Source organism: Seriola dumerili, unplaced genomic scaffold (assembly GCF_002260705.1).
Source record: "Seriola dumerili isolate Sdu_G_001 unplaced genomic scaffold, Sdu_1.0 BDQW01000417.1, whole genome shotgun sequence".
In the NCBI taxonomy this organism is placed as follows: Eukaryota; Metazoa; Chordata; class Actinopteri; order Carangiformes; family Carangidae; genus Seriola; species Seriola dumerili.
The window spans coordinates 414,060-433,376 of record NW_019174672.1 but is presented as its reverse complement, the minus strand read 5'-3'; the positions used below and the strand labels follow the sequence as shown (position 1 = coordinate 433,376).

The 19,317-nt window shown below is 44.4% G+C and overlaps 2 protein-coding genes across 2 annotated transcripts in view; both read left to right on the top strand.

Moving 5' to 3' along the window:
- The first annotated feature begins 8,605 nt into the window (after window positions 1–8,605).
- Window positions 8,606–11,148, top strand: LOC111233745 (protein ALP1-like). Its single transcript, XM_022761632.1, has 3 exons — window positions 8,606–9,685; window positions 9,765–9,882; window positions 10,296–11,148. Exons 1-3 carry the CDS (start codon window positions 8,907–8,909, stop codon window positions 10,740–10,742), a joined length of 1,344 nt encoding a protein of 447 aa, XP_022617353.1. The 5' UTR covers window positions 8,606–8,906; the 3' UTR covers window positions 10,743–11,148.
- Window positions 11,149–12,321: 1,173 nt separating this feature from the next.
- LOC111233740 (retinoblastoma-like protein 2) overlaps window positions 12,322–19,317 on the top strand; it is an 18,551-nt gene continuing 11,555 nt past the window's right edge. The window contains exons 1-6 of the mRNA XM_022761625.1: window positions 12,322–12,608; window positions 14,746–14,876; window positions 15,339–15,539; window positions 15,732–15,796; window positions 17,255–17,383; window positions 18,929–19,089. Coding sequence (XP_022617346.1) covers window positions 12,471–12,608; window positions 14,746–14,876; window positions 15,339–15,539; window positions 15,732–15,796; window positions 17,255–17,383; window positions 18,929–19,089 — 825 coding nt within the window. The 5' untranslated portion in view covers window positions 12,322–12,470. The remainder of the gene's footprint in view (window positions 12,609–14,745; window positions 14,877–15,338; window positions 15,540–15,731; window positions 15,797–17,254; window positions 17,384–18,928; window positions 19,090–19,317) is intronic.

Genomic DNA, 19,317 nt, shown 5'->3' with positions numbered 1-19,317 from the left:
CAGGTCCAGGTCCAGGTCCAGAGGTTTACATCTCTCACTGTGTCGGAGGGAAAGTCAGATGACAGACCAGATGTTTCAGGCAGACCAGATGTTTCAGGAGGAGGATTCTATATATTCATATAGATTATTCATGTTCATCTGTCGGCTGTGAAGTTTCTTTCAACCCGCCACAAAAATAAATAAATATACATATAATAATAATATATATACATATATATTATTATTATATATTATTATTATTATTATACCGTTATTATTTTCTTTTCAAAGGGTTTTATTTGAATTTTCAGTTTAATTTTTATTCTGAATCAGATTCATGTTCATGTGTTCGTTCATTTTAATTATTCATATAATGAGATCTTATGTCATTAATGTGCAGTCGACAAACAATCCTCAATTTACAGAATTTACATTTTCACTTTATAAACATCTGGATTTTATTTATTATCATTATTATATTGTTTTTATTTTTCTACAACACAAAATTTTTTGTTTATTGTCTTTTTCCATTTTTACTTAATTTAATTGAATGTGTAAATGTGTTTTATTTGATTTGATAGTGTGAGGCTCCTTAGGAAAAAATAGGTTTTAATCATTTATATCATTTTAAAATCCACTTGAATTAAATCAAACATCTGAATTAAAAAAAATGTTTCACTAAAAAAAGTGTCTGTGTGTGTGCATGTGTGTGTGTGTGTGTGTGTGTTGAGATATACAGTAAATAATTCAGGACTCACAGTGATCGGAGGAAACAAGGTATTGATCAGTTTAGATAGAGCTCAGCTTTGAAGGCCGATCCTCCTCCTCCTCCTCCTCCTCCTCTTCCTCCACAGCTGCTCAGTTTCTCTCTGTTTAACACAATGAACAATAATAATACACATGGATGAACAACAGAGGTCTGGTTCTGGTCTGAGGTTCTGACCCACCTGGATCAGTGGGTGTAACAGAGTTCAGGTAAACACCAGCTGACTGCCTGAGGTCAGAGCCCCCCCCCCCCCCCAGCCTGTGAGCTCATGCTTCCAGCTGTGTGTTTACACAGAGTTAAACGCTGTCAGACAACACGGAGCATGTCAGCGCGGCGGCGTGAGGCCCAGCCGTGGGCCGTCTAACCCCCACGACTGGCAGATGTCGCGTGGCGATGCCACTCAACACCCCCCCCCCCCCCCAATCAGCCTCAACAGCTGGGCTCACAGGCAGACCAGCAGGCAGCTCCCTGTAACGCGCTGTCCCTCAAAATACACCAGTGTCCCCAGCGAGTCCCCCACTGCAGCCACTGGGACTGAACCAGTCTGCTCCCACTGTCTGACCCTCTGTTCTACTGGAAACCAGCGACGCTCCTCCGTGTTCATCTCTCACACACACACTCTTTCATTTCTGGATGAAAAATGTTCAACCTGCTGCAACATGAAAACCATCAACAACGTTTCAGTCCCATTTACTGGATGGAACATAATAAAACCCAGTGTTATATTATTATTATATATATTATTGTTGTAGATAAAAACACATTGAACACGTTTGAAAAGGTTGTTCTCTGATTGTGTATCTTAGTTTCATCATACATCAGTTGTTGTGATGTTGTTGCTCCACACGTCAAACACCATCAAACGCTTCAGTACCAGGTTTTAGGAGGATGTGACTCCTCTGATCAGGAAATGTGAATGAATCATTGTGTAAATCCTCCTCAGCTGCGTTTATGTTTTAATTCATTTCTCACGAGCAAAACCTTCCACGTACGTTTCATCACGGTCTCTGACGGTCTGACACTCACTCTTATCTAATGAGGCGCTCCAAGGATTTTCTTTGACCTTATTGTGGAAGTTGTTTTTATTAAATGTAGAAGTTCACTTTCAACGTTCTTCTTCTTTAATCACACTTTTAAAAATATCTTTTATTTAAATTGAATTTTGTGACTGGGTCTGTCTCACACCTCAGGCACATTTCAAGTGTTAGTACTGTCATGATTCATTATTATTACTGTTATCATTATTATCATTATTATAGCTCTTTTTCTTTTCTCTACGTTTGATATTATTACAGCTGATGTTTGAATGACTGTCCCTGTTCTTCCTTCCTCTGCTGCACAACTCATACATATAATTCATATGTATTTTTACAGTGTAACGTGTCACTGTAAACTACAGTAAACATGGTGGTGACAGCTTCCTGCAGACAGACACAGTGACCTGAGAACACACTTCACCTGCTTCATCATCATCATTCAAAATACAATCAAACCTGCTGCTTTGCCTGGAGCGCCCCCTACTGCTGCTTCACCACAACACACGTTAAATCTGAGTTACACCTGCGCTGTCAGAGCATGACACTGTTTATTACCCATTATATTTCAGTTACACACCATACAACCACAAGTTATTATCGCCATAGTAACGACACCTAACAAAGAACATTTATCCTCATCCACCAGGGCAGGGACGTCACCTGACGCCTGTTCAACAACATGAACGTCCATCCTCACCCTCACCCTCATCATCCCCCTCACCCTCATCCTCACCCTCACCCTCATCCTCATCCTCATCCTCATCCACATCCTCATCCTCATCCTCACCCTCATCCTCACCCTCACCCTCATCCTCATCCTCATCCTCATCCACATCCTCATCCTCATCCTCACCCTCATCCTCACCCTCACCCTCATCCTCATCCTCATCCTCATCCACATCCTCATCCTCATCCTCACCCTCATCCTCACCCTCACCCTCATCCTCATCCTCATCCTCATCCACATCCTCATCCTCATCCTCACCCTCATCCTCACCCTCACCCTCATCCTCATCCTCATCCTCATCCACATCCTCATCCTCATCCTCACCCTCATCCTCACCCTCACCCTCATCCTCATCCTCATCCTCATCCACATCCTCATCCTCATCCTCACCCTCATCCTCACCCTCACCCTCATCCTCATCCTCATCCTCATCCACATCCTCATCCTCATCCTCACCCTCATCCTCACCCTCACCCTCATCCTCATCCTCATCCTCATCCACATCCTCATCCTCATCCTCACCCTCATCCTCACCCTCACCCTCATCCTCATCCTCATCCTCATCCACATCCTCATCCTCATCCTCACCCTCATCCTCACCCTCACCCTCATCCTCATCCTCATCCTCATCCACATCCTCATCCTCATCCTCACCCTCATCCTCACCCTCACCCTCATCCTCATCCTCATCCACATCCACATCCTCATCCTCATCCTCACCCTCATCCTCACCCTCACCCTCATCCTCACCCTCACCCTCACCCTCATCCTCACCCTCATCCTCAGCACAGGAACTAAACCACTGATGAAGACAAGAGGAAAGCTCCCAGCCACGACTCAGCACAGAGCCGACTGTGTAATGGGCGGCGCTATAATAATGGAGTTTAGGTTTGTAGTGTGATGTGAAGTGAAGTGATGTGTTCAGACGTTCTGACCTTCAGTTTGATCTAAGACTGAGAAACTCTGTGAATCATAGTGTTTGTTGTATGAGGTAAATTGATTTAAGTGATTATCAGTAGCTGGCAGTTAACTCTCCATCCGCTGATTAATTGATAAATGGAGCGGCTCTGATTAAAAGAGATTAGTTTTCAGAAGTGAAGCTATAAAACCTGAGCTGCTGTAGCGGCGTGGAGCCCGCAGAGCGTCAGACTGGAGGTGTAAATAAACCGGGGCTGAGTTTCCTCCTGCAGCCTGCAGGACGCCTGGCTGCAGCTCTCAGACAGATGGTGCCATTTGCTTGCAGTCATACCTCCAGTGACCCTTACTGTTGAATATCACGCAGCAGGAAGCTGCTCCATGTGTTTTACTAGGTGGCATCCTGTTAGCCTAGCCGCCGCTAACCTGTGAGCGAGACTAAATATCCACCTACACCTTCTGTCATCAAGGACGACACCGACACCTGGAGTCAGCTGCTGCTTCACTGTGACATCAGTGTGTGTGGAGAGAAACACACTGTACACACTGCAGTGGAAACTGGAGGGTTTTAAATAATCCAAAGGTATTTAACACCGACTGAACATTAATTCCATTTTAAAATTAAAAGGAAAAAAGTATGTTAATTAAAATTGTTCAAGGTGCACTCAATAACAGCACAGAAGAATAACTTAAAGAAATGAACTTTACCTTTTGAGAACCGATCAAAACACTCTCTAAAAGAAACCACTAACTGCTCATTAATGAGTGTAATTTGGAAGAAGACACTTATTTACCACTGAAGTCATTTTAATTACTAATACACTTTAAGTTCACTTCACCATCTTAACATATTTTGTTTTAAAAGCTGTAAGTGTAAATCATTCAGAGTACACTATAAAATAATGCACCAGCAAAACATTTTTGGGGCATTTTACTTTGTATGAATACACTAAATATCACTTTAAGTATTAGTACTAATTTGTGCACTTATTTTTAGTACATTAAGTACTACTGAGGCAGAATTTGTACTTTTATTACATATTTTTGTTGTACTTAAATTCAGCACACAAAGTGAAACTGTACAAGAAATAAACTTGCTGATATTTAAGTACATTTTTATTAAAATCTCCTTTTGTTACCTGGTAAATCTGATCTGTTCAGCTCAGTGGAAGAACAACGTCAAACCTGAGCATCAGCAGGTGGATGTTTTATTCTCATTTTAGTGGCTGAAACTTTAAGAGAGTTCATCAACTAGTGAGGAGAAAAATACTGAAGTTTCATATGAAGATTAGTTTTGATTTGAGACATGACATCATGGTCAGTACGAGCAGAAGTGTGACCTCGTCCTGGTGTCGCAGGTCAGAGGTGAACCCTGAGTGTGGGACTGAGGCCTTCCACCCCTGTTGACCGTCCCTTCACTTCCCCGTCATCACGACTGAGTCTCGTTGTTTTTGATGTTTTTCTACATGAAGCTTAAACAGAGGAGGCAAAAATACGACTGGGGGGCTGGACCCCTTAAAAACAGTCAAAAACCCACTGACATCCCCAACACCTGGCTACTGCCGTCAGTGGTCACAGGTGTTTATCAGATCCAGCTCCGACTGAAGCATTGCACACATTGACCGGAACAACAACCAGGGATGAGACGGACCCATGTTACCAGACTGAGCTAACAGCTACTAGCTAATAACTGACTGCTAACAGCTAACAGCTAATAACTAACAGCTAATAACTAACAGCTAATAACTGACCGCTACCAGCTAATAACTAACAGCTAATAACTAACAGCTAATAACTAACAGCTAATAACTGACCGCTAACAGCTAATAACTAACAGCTAACAGTCTGGATCCTGGTCACCAGCGAACACGTTTAAAGCTCGAGCTACACAACATAGAGACATAAAGATTTTAACTTCTGCTACACATCGTTAGCTCAGACAGATTCTCCACAATTCAACTGCTCAGTTCACTTTACAGAAACCATGAAAACAACAGTTTCATTAATTCAGATTTACCTGCATCACAAACCAGGAAGATGATGAAACAGTGAAGTCCTGATCTACTGATGTAAACCCCTGGACGGAAGGAGGGAAACCCCGTCTGATAGTTCTGGTCTTCAGTCTTCAGGAAGTCCTATAAATCGTTATGAAGTCCTGACCAATGTGCTGACCTTTACTCTGCCTAGAGACGACAACAACAACAATCTGATTGGATAACTGTTTTCTCTAGTTTTAGGACAGTAACTTTAATTTCTGAAGTAAACTTGATAGAAAACGAGGCTAAAATTAGAATTAAAAGAGAATAATTATAAAAGAGATTAAATTAACATTTAAAATGCTGATTTGTGTTTGGTCTTCTGAGTTCAGACCACATCAGGTGGACTCCTGTGGGTGGGTGAAGCTTGCTCTGCAGATTAACAGGATTTACTGGACGTCACAGTGACGGGGCAACTTGAAGGGCAAGAACTCAAACGCATCATTTCAGGTGAACAAACATAATGTCACATGAAGCAGGTACCAACCTACAGCCGCACAGGTTCAGTCAGGACCACACGACACTGAGAACTCTCTCCCAGGGTTTGACGTGACATCATCAATATCTTCAGTCAATCAGTGGATTCATCAATAATGCAAACAATCGTTATCAGAGGTAAATGATCACACCCGCCAATCTTGTATGTTCCAACATCATGTCTAGTGTAAGATGATTTACTCTGGGACTCTAACTAATGATCATTGTTATTGATGATTATTTATCAGATGTCAGAAAACGATGAAGATGACAAACCCAGAGATGTTTAAGTTCACATCACAAAAGAGAAAGAAAAACAACATTCACATGTTGAAGCTGTAATTTGTTGATTTTTGGCTTTTTATTTTTTTTTAAATAGGAACTTAAAAAGTAAAATCAATTAGTTGCAGATTAATTTTCTGTCCTTGGACTTTTAGTTTCAGCTCCAGGAGATGATGAGCTTCATGATGAACACAGACTGAGTCCTCCTGCAGCTTCACCCCTCCCACTCTTTGTTTGTGGACATTTGTTTGGAACCAGAGTCTCTGGAGTCTGGAGCTGCAGTCGCCTGGAGGAAGAGGGCCCCCTGCAGGCCGCGCCTCCCCACAGCAGACGGCCCAGCCTCACGCTCCACCTGAGCCAGTCAGAGGCATGCTGGGAACTCCGGCGGCTCCGACTCAGACATCAGAGCGGTGCAGGAGCTGCTGGGCCGGAGGACGCTCCCAGACCAAAACATTCCTCTGAAGCTTCAGCTGTCGTCTCTGCCGGGAGCGGCACCTCCTGCTGGTCCGCAGGTCAGCGAGCATCGGCACTGTCAACACCTCCGCTTGTCATCGAGGAGCTGGATCTTAGACCTGAACCCTGCAGCAAGGACTCGGAGCCAGATCCCCCTCAGGACCTCCAGACCCAGGAGTGATTGTAATGTTCACCTTCAAACACTGAGTTTTGTTCTAGTGACACATCATCATACATCATACACTGATGAGAGATGAATTATAATCCGGAGCTGATGTAATGGATCCTCCAGTTTAAATAAGCCTGATCATAAAATGATTCTTTCTTTACTTTAACACAAAGATTTATTGTGACCCGTAGAGTCTCAACACAAGGTTGAGAATGAGAAATATTACAAATAAAAGCGAGTGAAACATAATTACTTTAGATTTCATTCAGAACGTCTCCAGAGCCTTTTACTCTGTTGTTATGAAGTTTTTTACTGAAATCATCTGAAGTCACACCTCATTATGCAAATGTGTTAAACATGAGAAACTGAAGTATCACACTGACAGAAGTATTCAGACACTCAGCCCCTGGTTGCAGCAGCTCAGTGCTCACAGCCTCCAGTCTTCCTGGGTCTGATGTCACATCCTGTCCTTCCCTGCAGATCCTCTCACACTGTCTGGTTGATGTGGGCGTCAGTGGACAGATGTTTTCAGGTCTCTCCAGATGTTGGATTGGGTTCAAGTCAGGCCTCTGGCTGGGCAACTCAGGGACATTCAGAGTCATTGTCCCTCACTCCAGGAGAGTCCTGGTTCCAGACTTCTTCATATCAGAATGATGGAGGTCACTGAGCCTGACACAATCCTGTCTCTGCAGGTGACAGGTGTGTGTCTATATAACCTTATAAACAGGTGTGTGTCCAATCAGCTGAGTTTACCACGGGACTCCAACAAACATCTCAGAGATGATCCAGAGAGATGAAGGAACCTGAGCTGAACTTCATCATTGATGACGGACAAATAAACCACACAGGTAGTTTAAAATACTTCATCACAATTCATGAACCCATAAATCTTCTTTGATTTATATAACATCAACAGCTTCACATGTCGTTCTCTTGATGTTCTGTGATAAGTTAACTGATCAGTCTCAGGTATCTTGAGTCTAACTGATTGTTTATGACACACACTCTCACCTGAGTCAGAAGGTTTCTTCTTCGTGAGTCCTGACCTTCCTCAGCTCTCAGTCCTGTTTCAACACGGATGCTTTATAGAAACTCTCTTCATACATGTTTGAGTTTTAATAGAAAGACTGTTGTAACTCCCGCCATCCAAACGGACTACGCAGGTGTGCTCTTCTTCGTCTACTTCCGGTTTTTACGACAGTCGGCATCCATTTTGAGACATTGCCGCCTCCTTCTGGTTTAACTTCTCCATTACAATGTTGTTGATCCAATCGCTTTCAAAAAAATGAATATACATATTTCCGTCCCTCCACTGTGTCCCCACACTAAAGTCATAATAACCATAGCCACACTAAAAAAACAGGCGTGCTGTTGTTGCTCTTCCGGTCTTATTGGCAGTTTGAGCACCAGCTTACAGGCGCTTGCCGCCATCTTGTGGACTAGAGCGTGGAGCAGTAGTTGGCGGGGGAAAAGAAACAGGAAAGAGAACAAAACTCTCAGCCTGCTGCACCTGTTTCTTTTAGCCAGTTCATTAAAAGACTCCATTTATTTTCTTCATTAACAACACACATCGATGAACACAGGTACACAGCCACAGGACAGATATATAGAAGAGAAAAAAGTAATAATATTATGACTTTTTTTTCTTGTAAAATTACAACTTTATTCTCATAACATTAGGATTTTTTCCTGTAAGATTACAACTTAATTTTCATAATATTATGACTTTTTTTCTTGTAAAATTATGACTTTATTCTCGATATTTCAGGTTTTTTTCCTCAGTGTGGCCCTAACACACCGTAGTAGATATTTGATATAGATAATATAAAAGTGCATCTGAAGTTAAATGATTAATTTTTCCTTTAATACTCAAACTCTATTCAAACGATGACTCTGAAATGACTGACAGCAGTGATTGAATTCATCAGGACAGTTACATCCTCTGAGTTGGAATCTAATCCCTGCCTGTGGGGGCAGTAATGAGCCGTAGCAGTCTGTCTACCGGAAACCAGCCGGAAATCCAGAAGAAGAAAGCGACGTGCAGTTTGTTTACCGGCGGTCAAAGATGGAGCCGAACCCCGGGGATGACCCGGCCCCAACAGCCGCGTTGCTCTGCTCCCTCCTCAGCCTCGGGGTTCCTCCGGGGTTCGGTCACCAGATGTTCGAGCTGTACCGGCTCCAAACCGCCGCCTTGAGGCGGCGGCGGCGGCGGGAAATGATGGAGCGGGAGTGGCGGCGGCGGCAGTACCTGCGGAGAAGGAGAGCCTTCCTGCTGTCCTCCATCGCGGCCGCGCTCAGCCTCCTCTCCACCACCAGCAGACTGGTCTGGGTCCGAGCCCGGAGGCCGGGTCAGAACCTCTGGGCCACGGCCGAAGCTTTCGACGACGAGGAGTGGAAGGCGCAGTTTCGCGTGTCCCGAGTGACGTTCGACTACCTGCTCGACCTGATCGGCCCGGCTATCAAACGTCGCCGGACAAACTACCGCGTCCCCATCGAGCCGCGCCGCAGGCTGGCCATCACCCTGTGGTGGTTCGCGCGGTCCGGGGAGTACCGCTCCATCGCCGATATGTTCGACGTGGGAATCGCCACGGTGTGTATGATTGTGCGTCAGGTGTCCTCCGCCATCGTGGAGCGGCTGTTTCACCGCTTCGTGTCGCTGCCGAGCGGCCCGCGGCTGGACGACACCCTCCAGGCCTTCAAGGACCGCTGCTACCCGCAGTGTGCGGGGGCCATCGGCGGGACTCACATCCCCATCGCTCCTCCGAGGGATAACCCCGACCACTACCTCAACAAGAGCGGGTGGCACTCCGTCATCCTGCAGGCGGTGGTGGACCACAACCTCTGGTAAGGACCGAGTCCAGTACCGAGTTCGATTTAAAGTAAACTAACTTCCGGTCAACAGGTGTCTGTTCGTCCCTCACAGCTTCACTGATGTGTACGCCGGCTGGCCCGGGAGCAGCAGCAGCGCCGCGGTGCTGTCCAGCTCAGACCTGTACCTGAAGGCAGAGGACCGCCCAGACGGTTACCTGTTCCCCAGAGAGGTGAGTGTCCTCATCACAGCACCGTGACGCGGAGAACACGGACAGGTGACACACAGGTGAGCAGGGGTGTTACCAGTCTCAGTTTATCAGAGGAAAGACTGTAAGAATACTGAGTTAAAGGTGATCACAGACGTGGTGTGACTTAAGCTGATGTTTGAGGTGTGTCTGTAAGACGGGATATGTAGGACAGGTGAGGGGGCCCGCCTGTATAAAACCCTGTCATGGTTTACAGGTGGATGTAGAACCATGTAAAGTTTTTTTGGTTGGTTGTTTGTTTGTTTTTGTTTATTATTATTATTATTATTATTATTATTATTATTATTATTTTATCTTTTTATTGGTGACACAAAATAAAAACAACTGGGAGGTTGCTGGGGAACCATGTAAAGTTAAAACTGGGGTGTGTTTTCCAGAGGTCACTTCTGTCTGAGGGGGTGGAGATCCCCGTCCACCTGATTGGCGACACCTCGTTCCCTCTGAAGCCCTGGCTGATGAAGGGCTACAGCGAGGAGCAGCAGCTGTCTCCTGAGCGCCGGCGCTTCACCTACACCCTGACCTCAGCCCGCTCCGTGGTGGACGCCGCCTTCACGCGGCTGAAAGGACGCTGGAGGTGTCTGCTGAAGAAGAGCGACATCGACATCTCCATGATGCCCAGAGTGGTGGCGGCGTGCTGCGTCCTGCACAACATCTGTGAAGTCAGAGGGGACAGTTTCCTCCCTGAGTGGAACATTGACATGGCTCCTTCTGAGAGTTATCTAAGACAGCCTGACACAGAGTCGAGTGAGGGAGACACGTACTGCACCGCCGAGGTCATCAGAGACACCATCACCTATAACCTGTTGACTATACTGCAGTACTGACTCCAGGAACACCTGCACAGGTGTCACAGACACAAACACCAAGACGGAGAGTTGTCACAGCTGCAGCTCCGAGTCTGAACCACATGTTGTTTGTTTACAGACCTGAGACCTGAACCACCAAGTCCAGATTCTTCTGAGTCTCTGGTTCCTGTCTTCACTGAGTCTGTGATCCAGATTAAATGAGGCTGGTTATCAGCTGACTGTTACCTCTGAATTCATCAGCTGTAAGAGCAGCCACCTGAAGAAGGAGAATAACATCATCATCATCATCAGGAAGGAGGTGGTGACACCTGAACATTTAAAGTGATAATATTGTATTTTTACTGCACTACATTTACCTGATACTTTTGTATTTAAATTTTACATAAAAACACTTGAGGTTTTCAAATACATGTTCTCAACCTTTTGACCTTGTGACATCTTCGATCAAATCAGGTCAGGTGAGTTGGTGTCAGTTCCACTAAAGAGACATTTCACCTCTAAACTTCTCACATGGTTTACCTGTTCATACTATTCAGTTATAACACATCAGGTGTAGAACTGGTAACTTTACTACTGTTCTGAGGACAGACAGTGGCCACAGTCATCCTGTTCAGTTTACTTTGACTTGTTGACCGATCAGGTGAGAACACACTTACCTGTGCTCTGTCTGCAGAATCAGAGGAGGATTTTTCTCCTGAGAGGTTGTTAATCTTCCTGGGGTCCACATAAAATCATCCATGCACAAACAGCGTCCAGACAAACAAACAAACAAACAAGCACTGACAGCCAGTCTAAACAAAATTACATGATTAAAAATCTAAATACTCAACATATCAGATAACTTAAACAGAGTGGAAACAATAATCTAATGCTGAGGATTAAAACAAACACACATCCTGGCAGGTGGTCTCATAGGTGACCTCTCTCATCAGTTTCTGTTGGAGAAAAAAAGATTCATCGGTGCGGTTACATGTTCATGTTCACCAATGCTCAGCTCACAAATACTTTTAGTAAATTAACTGATAATACATTGTGCTTTAACTTAATTAGAAAGTGCAGAATTTTACTTTTAATGGGATATTTTTACATTGTGATATTGGTGTTTTCAGTTAAGTGAAGGATCTGAATGCTTATCCCACCGCTGGTTTAACAACTAACCCTCGGTTTCATTATGGTTTAGTGTGTGAAGAGATCACAGCCAAGTTTTGTGTCTGTGAGGCTGATTTCTCGGCGGGAACAGGGATTAATATAAACTAAAGATGTTTAAAAAGTTGTACTAACGACGTTTCCATAATCGTAGGTTAAAAAAACACGATTTAAGAGATTTAACGGTTTATCAGACGGACTTCCTGTTGAATCGGGAGGACAACTGAAAACAAAAACAACCGGAAGTAGTAGTGGTTGGAGTGACGGCGGACCCACCCATTCACGCTCAGCTACGCACGTTTAGTGGGCTGGGGTGAGTTACGCTCATTCTCGTATTCGCTAACTATGATACGTACAGAAGTGACGTCTCACTGTGTCTCCGTACGTACGAGGCGTTTACGCAGAATACTAGCTGTCAGTCAAAGGACATTTAAATGGCCACACTGTACAGAGCCGTGTACCGTACAGCACCGTAATAACACTGCTACGGTGATATTTTGTTAGCCAGCTGCGTAAACAGCGTCTGTTTCTCCAGTCGGTGTCTCTCTCCACCCGGTGTTCCCGCGTTTTGTTCGCTAGGTTTGTTCGTGAAGCTGCAAAATGAGCGACGAGGACGAGTTTTTGCAGAAAGCCCGAGCCGGGTTTGAGGATCTGTGTCGGGCTCTGAATATGGACGAGGAGGCGAGCACCGAGGCGTGGAAGACCTACGAGAACATCAGCAGGAACTTTACACTGGAGGTGAGAATACAAACTCTCCCGTTACAGCCGGTTACTGTCCCCGCTACTGTACCCGTTACCGCTCCCGCTTAGCCCGGGTGCCTGCTCCCCGATACGTTAGTGCTAGCTAGGTTAACCCACTGACTATGCTAACTTATACTGGACCGTTACCCGCTCTCTGTCGTTTTAACGGCACAGCAGAATAGACACATGAATAGAAAATAATAGACTGAGGTTTTATATCGTTCAACATGGCGGCTGTAAATATGACGGTTAGCCTCCTACAACCAGCTCAGTGACATGCTAACCTAATGTACACACATACATGTCTGCTGTTAGTAACTGTTGTCACATTACACGATGACAACAACAACAACAACAACAATGATGATGGTGATGATGATGATGATGAGCAGCTGCAGCCACAGAGGGGGGAGGGGCTCTGACATGGTCTCACTGTAACTTAATACACCAGACTGATGATTAATGACAGAACCTGCTTATTAAATAAACCTCAGGTTATTTATAGTCCGTCCTCTGCCTGAAATCCCTCCGCACTGTGGTGAGGAGCACCTGACTGCATCCACTCAGGTGCTCTACTGAACCACGGCTTTAAACTAAAATATTATTAAATATCATTTCACTACATTTATCAAACAGCTGTGGAAACTGTGCAGATAAAGACTAAACATATGATCAGTTCATAGAATAAGATGCTCAGGGTCTGGCCTATGAAAATAAAGTTTGTTTGTATTATAAGTATTTTTACTTTTGATACTTTAAGTACACCTTGTAAGTAATACTTTTAATTGTAATGAAGTATCTTTTATAGTGTGGTATTATCAGTGTTGGGAAGGTTAGATTTAAAATGTAATAGGTTAAAGATACTAATTAACCTGCTAAAAACCTCAACAACGTAATGTTAATTATTACATTTGATTACTTTTCAGTCCCATTCATTTAGTTGGCTGGTGCCCGCTCTAGGTTCATATTTAATGTTAATAATAATGATAATAAACTTCATTTGAATAAGAAATGTAGCACAAAGAGCTTTACATGAAAATAAAATAAACATAAAAACAAGTTAAAACATTGATGTAAAATGAGATGGAATACTAATAAAAGGATACATGACATAATGAATAATTTAAAAAAAGAAAATAATGAAAATACACTGCTGACTGAAGTGAGTGTTATTAGAGCTCACACCTGTCACCTGTCCGACCCCACAGATACACCAACAGAAGAAGTTCCTGTTAAAAGATGCAAAGCAGCAGAATCAGTTATATTCTACATATCAGTGTATTACTGAAAACAATATATTCAGATTCAACCTCTTGTGATTATTAACTGTCATTGAATTACAATGATTTTCTCTGTAGCAGATTAGTTTTTTATTTTGTAATTTAATGAACATGTAACTAGTTAGCCCCCATCACTGTGAATTACTTAGTTTATTTAATTAAAGAGTCTTAATTCCTTCCTTGACAACAACACAGTGCAGCTTACACATTAATATGTCAGTAGTAATAATCCAATAATATTGAAATATAACAGTATAACACTCTGCATCGTGAGTACTTTAACTTTATAGTTAATACCTCAATACTTCTACATCACAGCATCGATACTTTTACTTTAAGGATCTGAATAATTTCTTCTGTCAACCCATTAATACACACACTGAAGGTGAAATAATATATATATTCTAGAGCTGTAACAGTGAGTTGATTAATTGATTAGTTGATCAAAGTTAGGTTGATCAGCAGCATCATAATCCATTAATTGTTTTAATCATTTTTTGAAGGACAAATGTCAGATATTACAACACTTGTCACTGTTTTCATGACATGAATTACATTTTAGAGATCAAACACTTAATGGATGATAATTAGCAGAGTAATCAATAATGAAAATGATTAGTAGTTGCAGCTTGAATATGTTCAGCACACAGGTTTCACAGTGTTTGTGAATGAGAAGGTGTTTGTTGTGTTTGTTTGTCATAATCTTTGTGTCTCTCTCCTTTTCTTTCTCTTCCTGTCTCCACCACACTTCTATCTCCTCCTCCTCCACTTTCTCCATTTCCTCCGCGCTCTGTGCCCCCCCCTCACTTATCCCCCCCCCCTTTGTTCTGAATGCCTCCTCTCTCCTGGTGCAGGGCAGTGAGCTGCACTGGCTGGCCTGTGCTCTGTACGTGGCCTGCAGGTCCTCGGTGCCCACGGTGGGGAAAGGCACCGTTGAGGGGAACTACGTCTCTCTGACCAGAATCCTACGCTGCTCAGAAATGAGGTACTCCCATAATGCATCTGTGCACCCACCTGAAGGACTGTCTGCGCCACCTCTCATGACCTCAGAGAAAAAAATATTTCCAGGGACATTTCAGTCAAGACTGACACACATTTCATGAATATATAAATACATGAAGACAACTCCTTATTTCCTCTGAAGCACAGAAACCTGCACCAGTTTACATCAGTTCACACTGAAGAACCTAGTTGAACTCAAAATGAGAGCGTCAGCTGATATCATGTCAGAGACATCCCGATCTGGTGAAACTGGGGTTAATGTTTCAGGTGGTGTTTTGTTCATTTACACGACATCAGACTAATAATAAAAATATTGAATTCTGCAAAACCAGAACCCTGACATCCATCTCAGACCCTGCTGTGTCCACCAGCTCCAGATGTTCAATGGTCTATTGTGCTCAGCAGCATCTCCCTGACTGTTGATTTCCCGCTCTTCCTCCTGCAGCCTGATCGAGTTCTTCAACAAGATGAAGAAGTGGCAGGACATGGCCGACCTGCCTCAGGACTTCCGTCAGAGCACCGAGAAGCTGGAGAGGAACTTCACCGTGTCGGCCGTCATCTTCAAGAAGTACGTTCCCATCTTCAAGGCCATCTTCAAGGCGCCGTCTGAGGAGCCCCCCCGAGTCCACCGCAGCCGCAAACAGAGGTGAAACACCGTGACCTCTGACCTCACCAGAATGTGACAAATAACTTTAAACCCTCAGAGACAGAAATCCTGGCCCTGTGCTGGAGGGTTTCTGAGCCTCCAGGTGTCTTTGTGTTAATCTGTCTGTCTCTATAAGACATCAGCATGTCTTCAGTCCAGGCTGACGGTGTCCCTCATGTCTTTGTTCTCCAGACGCCACCCCTGCACCGTGACTGAGGTCTTCAACTTCTGCTGGGTTCTGTTTGTCCACGCTAAAGGTGAACATTCATTTCTCCACTCAGAGTCGAGCAGCTGCTCACACACAGGTCCAGGTCCAGGTCCAGGTTCAGGTCCAGGTCCAGGTCCAGGTCCAGGTCCAGGTCCAGGTCCAGGTCAGGTCAGGTCAGGTCAGTTCAGGTCCAGGTCCAGGTCCAGGCCCAGGTCCAGGTCAGGTCCAGGTCAGGTCAGGTCTGGGTTAGTTCAGGTCCAGGTCCATGTCCAGGTTTAGGTCCACGTCAGGTCCAGGTTCAGGTCCAGGTCCAGGTCCAGGTCCAGGTCCAGGTCCTATTTTATATGGAAACACAACCTGACTATAATGGATAGATTCACAGTTTCCGTGTCTGCTGTAAAGTGCTGACACGCCCACGCTGTGTGCACTGAAGGACTGAGATCGGTTCAGTCCACCTCTGGGCTGGTCTGGGACTCGTTCTCTCCAGATGTTGAAAAGGTGTAAATGCATCCGTCAGTCCAAGACTGAAACTGATGTTTCCTCCTCCCACAGTGGAGCTGTGTCAGTGGAAACAGGAGAAACCCTCAGGGATCAGATCTCAGTGTGTGGTCTCTGGTCTCCTCTGGGACCAAGTCCAGACTCGTTGTGATCAGCTGGACGACTTCATGTCAAATCCTGCTGCCAGTCACTTTCAGGCCTTTATAAGAGATGATTGTGTTTCCTCTGGCGTTACTTGGACAACTGCACGCTGACAGGTCTGGATCAGGAGGATCTGGATCAGGGATTTCCACTGACACGTTATATTTTAGCTGTAATTATGAAACTACAGGACGATTGAACTGACAGATTTATCTTTGAGTGAGTCAGAGCTGTTGAAACTCTCATCTTATTTCAGGGTTTATTCTGACAGTTCAGCCTCAGCAGCTGCAGCTTGTTCCTCTCATGTCATCACAGTCACACAGTGAAACATCTGACAGAAGACAAACAACATATTAACACGTTATTTTGTCTGAAAATATAAAATACAGGAAACAAACATGAAAATATTCTCATGCAATTAAGATTTTTAATTGTGGCTCATGTTGTGCAAACTGAATGAAGACAGTCACAGTCTGAGAGACGTGTTACAAACCTTGTTAATGTCGCAGCAGACAGAACATTTAAAGAGTCTTAAAAACCTTGAGAACTTGTTTTTTTGGAGCCTGCTCTGTACGATGATTGACTCTGTGACTTGAACGTGAAGAGAGGAACAAACCGTGGTCTGATCCTGAGCAGCTCCTCGGTGGTTTTCACTGAGGAGGAGAAGAAGTGTTCACACTTTCACTTCTCTCTGCTGCCAGGATCCTCCTTCATCCCCTCAGCTCAGAGCATCTGACACACAGGACTGTGGTCTGGACCTGCCTGTGTAGACTTGGCAGGATCACTGTGGTGGAGCGCTGTGCCAACATAGCCTGCAGACACAGAGACTCCCTCATGTGGCGTCATGTTTCTCCCCCTCTCTCATCAGGGAACTTTCCCATGATCAGTGACGACCTGGTGAACTCGTACCATCTGCTGCTGTGCGCTCTGGACCTGGTCTTCACCAACGCTCTGCTGTGCCACGCCAGGAAAGACCTGCTCAACCCAGACTTCACAGGTACCGCTCTGCACTGCTGCGTCCACCTCCAGTTCAGGGTCAGTAGAAAATAGAAAAGGCTGCACAGGTGTAACCAGGAGAAGACGTCAGCACACAGGTAACCTTCCTCCTTCACGCTCTAACATTTTAGAGAAGGAAATGTCAAGTCAGAGTTTATTTATAAAGACCGACATCACAAATTACACAAATGTCTCAAGGGACTCAACAATTCGGACCCTGTGTCCTCAAACCCTCGAATCAGACCAAGAAAAACTAGCTATTGGTAAGTTTTCTATTGCTACATAGCTAACGTTAGCATTAACTGCTGTTTACTCACCAGTCTCACCAAGAGATTCTGCCATTGTTGCATTTACAACACAAGAGGTTATAATACGTCCTCTGAGCAGCTACGTCTCAGAGCACACTGGGTGCTACAGTGACTCAGTATCGGAAAGTGACGGGCCGGCTGGACAGGGGCTAGCTGGTTAGCATGCTAACTTCAGTAGAAGAAAAGAAGTGATAGAAATAGAAGCAAAACAAGAGATAACATTGGCTCTTGGTGAGTAAAGGAATGAGGTTTGATGCTGAACTCAAACATTTGCACAGGTGATAATGCTAACGTTAGCTAGCTGGCTGTTCTCAGCTGTTAAAGCCACTGTCCTCTATCTGAGAGCAGCTGCTGGAGACCGAACACAGAGCTCAAAGAGACACTGTGCTGAGAACCAGCAGGTTAAATACAGCTACTTTATAAGATGGCAATATTCTGATGTTGACAGTTCGTCTCTTCTGCCCCCAAGTGGCCTGAAATGAGTGAATGCAGCTTTAACATATTGAGTGTGTTGAAGGTTTCCTGTGGCTCCTGTGGTGAGAGATTATTTTAATATAAATGTGATCAGATATGAAGCACATTACAGTTTTACTTCCACCTGTCAAACACACGTCTCAGAGCTGTAAGTGCTTTTCTCACAGAGTTGTGAAACATGACATTAAATAACCATGAACTGAAATCAGCACAGGCATGTAGGAAGCCTGCTTATCAGTCCTGTACAGCACTAAATCAACATGTAAAATAAATCTAAAGTTACAGCTGCAGCAGCGTGAATCAGCTCTGCCCTCTCTTCCTGTTGACACCTCGTGCTTCCTCTGCTCCTTCTCTAAACACTGTTTATTCTGCTGGAGAACCTGTGGACAGGAAGCTGCTCTGAGGCAGGAAACTCACTTCTCCTCTCCACATGATGAAATGAAAGCTGTTCCAGCAGAGGAGCCAATATGAATAAAACAATATGAATGAAAACAGAGACAAAGTGGAATCTGAAGATTAACACGGTGTGAAAATGTAAAGTTAGTAAAGTCCCTCAGATGTCTTGGTTGATGAGGTCACCTCAGATGAAACCACCTGCTGGGACTCGCCTGTACCTGTTCACCCACCTCACAGGAGTCATCCTCAGTGATCAAATCAAAATTCAGTCTTTAAACTTGTCAGTTTGTTTCAGGGGTGAACGACGTCCCGTCACCCGGTCACTGGTCGTCCTGGTAACCAGTCCTCCCCTGTCTCGTCCGCTCCAGGTCTACCTGAGGACTTCAGCAGTAAGGACTACAGGCCGTCCTCAGGTCCGTACTGCTTCATAGAGCAGCTGTGTGAGCTGCATGAGGGGCTGGTGCTGGAGGCCAAGGGGGTCAAAGAGCACTTCTGGAAACCCTTCATCAAGAAGCTCTTCCACAAGAGGGTGAGGCATGCTGGGAATTAATAAGAGATGTTAATGTGCTCGTTACTAAACCATATTCACCGTCAATGTTCCTCATACTTTAAGTGACAGACTGATCTTCACTTACAGGTGTTTCTGTAAAGCATGTCATATGTTTTCATAGTTCAGTGTCTCTCTTGCATCCTCACTCAGCCACAGACTTTCATTCATTTTCATATGATACAAAGACCAAGAGAGTTGGAGACCACA

What these genes read in the sequence shown, in the direction of transcription:
- LOC111233745 (XM_022761632.1), top strand. Translation starts at nt 8,907, where the DNA reads ATGGAGCCGAACCCCGGGGATGACCCGGCCCCAACAGCCGCGTTGCTC. An exon ending in GTGGTGGACCACAACCTCTG is followed by an intron (nt 9,686 to 9,764) that starts GTAAGGACCGAG and finishes CGTCCCTCACAG; the next exon opens with CTTCACTGATGTGTACGCCG. An exon ending in GTTACCTGTTCCCCAGAGAG is followed by an intron (nt 9,883 to 10,295) that starts GTGAGTGTCCTC and finishes TGTGTTTTCCAG; the next exon opens with AGGTCACTTCTGTCTGAGGG.